The sequence below is a fragment of the Chiloscyllium plagiosum genome, chromosome 17, assembly GCF_004010195.1.
Source record: "Chiloscyllium plagiosum isolate BGI_BamShark_2017 chromosome 17, ASM401019v2, whole genome shotgun sequence".
Taxonomy (NCBI): domain Eukaryota; kingdom Metazoa; phylum Chordata; class Chondrichthyes; order Orectolobiformes; family Hemiscylliidae; genus Chiloscyllium; species Chiloscyllium plagiosum.
The window spans coordinates 55879599-55887630 of NC_057726.1; the positions used below are offsets into that span (position 1 = coordinate 55879599).

An 8032-nucleotide genomic window follows, 5' to 3' on the forward strand; every position below is an offset into this window, starting at 1 on the left:
CTCAGCCTTGGACCCTACATGGAGCAATGTCCCAGAAGAGGACGAAAGGACTCTCGAGAATGGCAAATCTGAGGTTTTGGACGGGAAGAATCAGGAAACCTTGGGTGCAGTCTGGGTTGGAATGCAGGAATGGGTTGGAGGCAAAGTGGGCATTGGTGGGAAATGGCAAAGTTGGGGTAATACCCTGGGAACAATGCCCTCAATAGTGTACAGCATACACCACCCCCAAAAAAAGGACAAAACCCACCTTCCATCTCTCGCTTTTAAACTGGATGGATTAAAAAGCTCAACCTAGAACTGTACTGTGCTGGGGGCAACAAAATATATAAGTCCACTGGCTTGTAAACAAGATCAATTGTCAGGTAGGTTATTCTTCTTAAAAAAAAAGGCAGGCAGGCTGATGATTTCAGAACTCATTTGTGTACCACTTCATGGCAGCTGGGCCGGAAGGAATGCAAGAACGTGCTGGGTTAATCACTCGTTACTCCCCACCTCCTCTTAAAAACATACCCAGCAGTGGGACTGTAAACCCCAACCCAGTATCTGCAGGGACATGATGAATGACCTCAATTGCACCTAGTCCTCCCTAAACATAAGCATTTTCTTGTTGTGCAGTTCATAAGTAGAGGGAATCCTACCTGATCTCTCCTTCCTAAATGCAGGGTCAGCTAATTCAACAAAGAGAAGGGACTATTATCCAGTTCAGTAGCACAACACCCATTTTATTCACCCACTAGTTTTCCACAAAGAGCCTGTGGAATTATGCTAACTTATATTGTAAAAAAAAAAGATTATACTCGATATGTACAATATTTACATCACCCGTACATACCCAGATTTGCCTCGTCTTTAACATTTTACATACTGGTCAAAAACAAATTACATTTTATTCCCTTTATCAATACAATAGATTCAGATTTTGCTACTAATGCTTATTAATGTTCAGTGAAATTTGGCATATTTTGAAGTTCATAAATGTAGCCTTACCTATTCCAGCTTGTGCTGTAATCCATAACAATCGCAAATACAAGATAACACCCCAGATATTTAACATACATCGGATCTATGTAAAAGGAGAAACAGAAACAATAGTAACATGCCATGCCTGAAGAAAGTCACCCTCCTGTCACCAATTAAAGGAGAAGTCTCCTTTAGTGGGGAACAGAGTTCATGTAAAGATCTTAGAATTATTTCATCATAAAATGATCAGTTCCTTGCAGCTCTCTAAGAACTAGCCAGCTGACCCTACTTCTCCTGTCTTTTCTTTGCACTTGGCAAATTTCTCTTCAATTAATTGTCCAATCAGTTTTTGGAAGCCACATTTGAAACTGCTGCCACCAAATTCTCAGGAGTGTATTCCACATCCAAATCACTCACCATATATAGAATCTTCTCCTGTTACTATTGCCACTTCTGCCAAACAACTTCAATCAATATCCTTTGTGTCTCAATCCTTCCATCAGTGGGGATTGTTCTCCTTGTCTACTCTGTCCAGACCTTTCCTGATTTTTTAAAAGTTCTATTAAATCTCCATCAAGTTTGTCTTCTCAGCCTCAGCTCCACAATTGAAGACTCAGAACCAGTCTTGTAAAATGTATTCACACATCGCTAATGCTTGCACATCCTTCCTAAAGTGCGATGCCCAGAATTAAACACAATACTCTAGTTAAGGCTGAAACCAACATTTCAACAGGTTCATCATAGCCTCTTCCCAATCTCAGATCTCTTCACACAGAAACAATGCTTTTGTATCAGAGTTGCAGATGGTGCTGAATAGATTAGATTAGATTAGATTCCCTAGTGTGGCCCATCAAGTCCACACCGACCCTCCGAAGAGTAACCCACCCAGACCCATTTCCCTCTGATTAATGCACCAACCACTATGGGCAATTTAGCATGGCCAATCCACCCTAACCTGCACATCCCTAAACACTATGGGCAACTTATCATGGCCAATTCACCTAACCTGCACATCTTTGGGCTGTGGGAGGAAACCGGAGCACCCGGAGGAAACCTCCGGAGGAGGAAACCCACGCAGACAGTTACCCGAGGCTGGAATCGAACTCAGGACCCTGGCGCTTTGAGGCAGCCATGCTAACCACTGAGCCACCATGCCACCCTGTAATCATCAGCATCCTCATCCATGACCTTATGATGGACATAAGGAAATTGATGAAGCAGTTGAAAATGGGTATTGAGGACACTATCCTGAGGTACTCCTGAAACTAGGATTACGACGATTGGCTTCCAATAACCACTACTATCCTCTTTTGTGCTAAATAATGGAAATCCTTCTGCTGATTCCCTTGACTTCAACATTTTTTGAGGGCTCCCTGGTGCCACACTTGGTCACTTGTTGGCTAATATCAAGGACAGATGTAACTCACCACTGATCAGCCCAAGCCTGAATGTCACCCAGGATTTGCAGTATGTGGGCATGGACTGCTTCATTACCTTTAAACAGGAGTAGACAAAAAAAATTCAAAAACAAATCTTGAGATTTACAGTTTAGCAGAGATAACTTTGTAGTTGTCTCTTATTACTGGACATTGGATGCACAATGTAATGACTGATCATTCCATCATAACATAGCAACTGTATAAACTTGCCGTGTCATCCAGACTTGTTGTTATGGAATTCTAGGCATAAAAACTAATTAGCAGTCAAGAAAGTATGCCTTGGGAGTTAACCTTGTCGTGCGCTGGTACAAGAAATAAATTAGACATACCATAACACCTTTTATCCAGCCAAAACGGACAGGTTCTTCTACAAGTTTATTGATGCACAACCCAGCCTTTCTTTGCCAAGTTCATCATCGGGTCTAATCTCATTCACGGGGGATGGATGTTGTCCCATTTCCTGAAAGTTCACAAACACAATATCAAGAATTATCCTTCAGTGGACATTGGGTATAGGACGGCATGAAGCATAAACACAGAATTCCAAACAAACATTATTCTGCATTCACTACATGTTAAAGAAAAACAAAAGAATGCAAAGGCTGAAAATCAGAAACAGGTCCAGAAAATGCTGCTTTGAGAGATGTGATACAAAACACAAACTTGTTGTTTCTTTTCAACTAGCTTCTGAACCTGCCAATATTTCCAGGGCTGCATTATTTATTCATTTAAACCACAGTCGGATGATGGTAATCTATTTATGCGTTCACACTGCCCACTGTTTAGTGAGATACAAGCCTGCAACCTGCCAAGGGCACACCCAGGTCTCACCTCATGACTGGCCGTAAATGGCTGCCAGCCAATCACTGACATCTTAGCTGGACATATCTTTTATAAGCGTACTTTAACTAACACCTTTCCCTGTGGTTTTTTAAAAAATAATTTATCCTCTCCTGCCTTCCACCTTGACACAAACTTTCCTTTTGGTTCTTTTTTCCCCACTTTTTCTTGTTGACAACCTAGTTCAGAAGTTCAGGGGTCATTAATTCAATTTGCCTCCACATATGTTGCCTGATCTCTAGCATTCTTCAAACATTTTTTGTTTTTATTTACTAAACATATTGGCCTTTAATTCCTTTAACTGAAGACCCAAATGCATTGTTGAAGATTCTACTGATTTGGTTTCCATGACATCGGTTTGGATATCTGCTGGATAATTCAACAATAACAGGCTGTGTTGCAAAACGTTTGACAATATGGAAAACAAACAAAATCAGCTTTGTTAAATGGAAGACCATGCATGCATTTTTATAGTGACTTTCACGTCCTCATATGTCCCCACAGTGCTTCGCAACCAGTAATCTACTATTGAAAAAAAAAGAAAAGTGCTGGAGAATCTCAGCAGCATCTATGGAGAGAGAAACAGTTGGTCCAAGTGTAATACCTGAAGAAGCTAGTTATCAAAATCAGGGGAGGCTGCGGCTTAGTGACAGTATTACTGGACTAGTTATCCAGAACCCCAGGTTCTGGGGACAATAACTTGAATCGTACCGTGGCAAGTGGTGAAAATTAAATTCAATAAAAATTTGGAACCAAAAGCTAGCCTGATTGGACCATGGTCAATTATGGTAAAATCCCATCTGTTTCACTAATGCCTTCTGGGAAGGAAATCTACCACTCTTACCTGCTCCGGCCTTCACGTGACTCCAGATCACAGAACTGTGGTTGGCTCTAAAGGCAGTTAGGGATGGGCTCGCCTAACCAGCAATATCCACATCCCATATCTTTTCCAAAAATTACTTTTAAATTTTGTCTCCAGGGTTAGGCAAACATAGCAGCCAGTTAGTGCAAAGGAAGATAGAAAAGCAGCATAAGATAAATGAAATAATAAACAGAATGCTGAAGAAAATCAGTGGGAGAGAGAAACAGAGTTAACATTTTGAGTTTGATATAACTCTTCTTCAGTTTTGAAAGTTATTAGATGTGTTTTTCTGGTGTAAAATTTTAAGCTTAAAGTTAACACTTTTTCAATGGTCTCTTGGTTTGCATATTCCTAGTTTCCCTTACAAATCAAACTATGAGCGTGAATCCAGTTCTCTGGAGCAAGAACTGGATATTATTGCCAACTTCTAGGAATTTGCAGGTAGATCATTAAATGATTACAATTAAAGAAGCTGAACTAGTTTCTGGTCAAACAGAACCATGTTTATATTATGACCTTCATGAGCGCAGAGCTTCCCCTAGTAAATACAGAAATTTAAACTGTGGTCTTACTCCTTTCTTAAACACGAGCTCTGTTCTCACATTCCACGGTGCCACAATGCCTCAAGAATTCTGCCATTGTTAGGTAACGGAACAACATTGAGGTTATGACTTCAGAAGGAGTGGGAGTTTGAGGTAGAACAGCATGAATGTGAGAATTCAATGGAGGAGCTGATTGTAAGATTTGATGAAAGTCTTCATAACAGAACTAGGATTGAAAATTTTAAAAGCCCAGCCCATGTCAAAGAAACATATTTTAAACCATATTTAAAATAAGCCACCTCTGGGTGACAATGCAATGGGTGTGCACCTCAGCGTAATCAGAAAGAGATGGATGCCTTGTCCAGTGAAACTCACACTGCGCTTCAGTTATTTGATGGATGACATGAGAAGGTAGCTCACTACCAATCTCTCAGAGGCAACTAAGACCATAAGACATAGAAGTAGGTCATTCAGCCAACCAAATCTATTCCAACATTGAGGGATCACAACTGATTTGATAATCCGCAACTCCATTTTCCTACCATTTCCCCCATAATCCTTGATTCCCTAGTGATGAAAATGTCTTCCTCAGCCTTGTTATATGTAATGATACAGCCTTGAATCCTTGGGTAAAATATTCCATTGATTCACCTCCCTCTGAGGGGAAAAAAAAAACCTGTCCTTATCTCTGACTTATGTGGGCAACCTCTTACTCTGAGATTATGCTGTCTGGCCCTACACTCTCTCCAGGGGAAACAACTTCTCTGTATCTACCCTGTTCAGCCCTTAAAGCATCTTATTTGTTTCAGTAAGATCTAAACTGCAATGAGTACAGGCCTAACCTACTCAACTGCTCTTCTCAAGAAAAACCCTTCCATTCATTGGCATGGTGGTTTTCAGTGGTTAGCACAGCTGTCTGTCAGTGCCAGGGACTCAGGCTTGATTCCACCCTCTGGTGACTGCATAGGACGTTTGCACATTCTCCCCATGTCTGCTCGGGTTCCACCAGATGCTCTTGTTTCTAACCACATCCATAGATGTGCAGGTGAGGTAAACTGGTTATGCTAAATTGCCTATAGTGTCTGGGGAGGGGCTCTGGATGGGATGCTGTTCAGAGGGTCAGTGCGGACTTGACGGGCCGAATACCCTACTTCCACACTGTAGGGATTTTATGATTCAGAATGTGCAATAATGCTGACTGAGCCAGTGACATCCCTATCTCATGAATGAATTAAACAAATGCAAGGTTTGCTGGAAATCACCGTAAGTGACACTTGTTTGGGTGACTGACATTTGATTAAAATAGGCGCAATTTATGGAATAATTATCTATTTAACAGTGTGTTGGAGGGTAAAAGATCCCAAAGAAAAACTTGCAATGAAACTCAGTGTAAAAGGTGCACTTTAAGAAAGTGGACAGAAATATTTCGAGATTGTGAATTAAAGACAAATGCCTGACAAACTGGAAAACTATATTCAAGGACGCTTCTGAAATAAATATTGAAGGGGAAAGCCCGAAGAAACTTGAAAATTAGAATGGAGAATGAGATGCTGACAATCTTTAAATTGATACACGTTGCAACTGAATGGTTGGATAATTGAAAGAGATAGAATGCAGGTCTAGGGGGAATGTTACATTATGGACTGGCTTGCTCAGAGGATGCGAGTGCCTTACCATCATGTAGCAGTGGAGATCTACCAGACTGGGTCTGGCCCTCTTCTCCTTGCCTGGCATCGGCGTGTTGGCATAATGCTGGTAATTGGGCACTGCATCAAGGGTGTTGTAGCCAAAGGTTCTCAGGTAGGTGTTGTTCTGGGTCAGGCTGCTGACACTCATGCTGTCGCTGGTGGGTTCAGGCAGGCAGTAGATGTCCTTTGTGTCCTCCTCCTGGCCAAAGTGGGCACTGATGGTGAATCTGCCATGGGTCATGTCTCCTACAGCCAGACTAGGGACTTCCATTGGGCTCTCGCAGGCTGTAGAAACTGCCATGAAGTCAGGGGGACTCAGGCAGAGGGAGCTGCTGGGGAAATGAAGGGAGTGCCATGTGAAGCTAAACCGTACCTTATTTTATAGGACAGAGCAGGGAACCGGCGCACACCTACAGCAGACGGATATGTAGCCGGACCCACAGGGCATTGGTAGCTGGCAAAAGCCAGAAGAAAAGACATTTTATTGCAAAAGTCAGCTGCAAGCTTCGATCATTCATCTGATAAAACTTATTTTCCATATCGCCAGAAAAACCACTAATTGATGTTTAAACTTTCTTTGCTCCAACTATTTCAGGATGGGGATGGCGTGATAATTACAACGATTGCCTGAAGGCGAGGAGAGTAATCTTGGAAAAAAGCCAGAGGTGACCGCCTCCGCCATCCCTCTCAGTATATTCCGTTGAACTTGTTTAGAGTTCTATAGGCAAGTGAAATGCCAACTGGAAGAAAGCTTTTTTTGAGGGGAAAGAGAACACAAATGGTGCTGACTCAAAGTTAATTAAAAAGTGACTTTAACTCAGTTTTTCCAACCACCCCCCTCAAAAATCTGCATTTACACAGTGCATCTCAAAACTTGTGCTTTGGTCCAGTCCACATCAGGGACAATTGTGATGTTTAATGCATTCAGCTACCACTGGCCAACAACATGGGTCACATTGATGTGAGAATGACCAAATAATGTTTTTCAAGGGGATGTTGGAAGAGGCACAGATTATGGCCAGGACACAGGATAATATGTCCACTCTTCCACATGGGCCATCCAGTTGAATAGGTAGTTTCATTCCCACTGCACTAGACGGTCATCCTTCCTTTCTCACACCCTAGGTCCTGGAATAGGAGTTGGACCTGGATCCTTGTGCTTTAGATGTGTTACTGAATCAGCCACAGCTAAGACACTTCATAGTTAATGAAGTGGCTGGCCCTGTTGGACAAATCCAAAAGTCTGGCTCTACGAGTGGTTTGGCACTGAGGATCACCATGTATCGAAACCCACCACAATATGAAGATGCTGCCACCCAAATAAGTGGATTTGGGTGGATTTCCCTACATGAGACGCAATGGCTTTTCCCTTTATGAACAAATTGATCCATGTACATTTTAGATGTGGCATCAGACTCAAGAGGTTCTTACATACCTGAAGAAATTTACAGAGGGCATCTGAAATGTCACCCTATCAAAAAAAATCACAACTTACCAAAAAGGGCACCAGTGAACTGACACCAGGATTGTACCGACTAGTTAACAACTGGAGGTGAAGGCTTAGTCGCAGTTCCCGCCTCTTTTTAACTCAAAGCATTGTAAGCACCAAAACAGAGATTGGTGATCATGCAACCAGTCTCCATGCAATACCTGTGAACAACAGTCACCATGGTCCTGGTAAAGGTCATTAGCTACATAATG

At 42.0% G+C, this 8032-nt stretch overlaps 1 protein-coding gene across 1 annotated transcript in view; it reads right to left on the reverse strand.

Moving 5' to 3' along the window:
* Positions 1-6632, reverse strand: part of slc12a3 (solute carrier family 12 member 3) — a 62553-nt gene extending 55921 nt beyond the window's left edge. Inside the window, 4 exon segments of the mRNA XM_043707535.1 lie at positions 988-1063; positions 2729-2778; positions 2781-2859; positions 6318-6632. Of these exon segments, the coding sequence (XP_043563470.1) occupies positions 988-1063; positions 2729-2778; positions 2781-2859; positions 6318-6632 (520 nt within the window).
* Positions 6633-8032: the final 1400 nt, after the last annotated feature.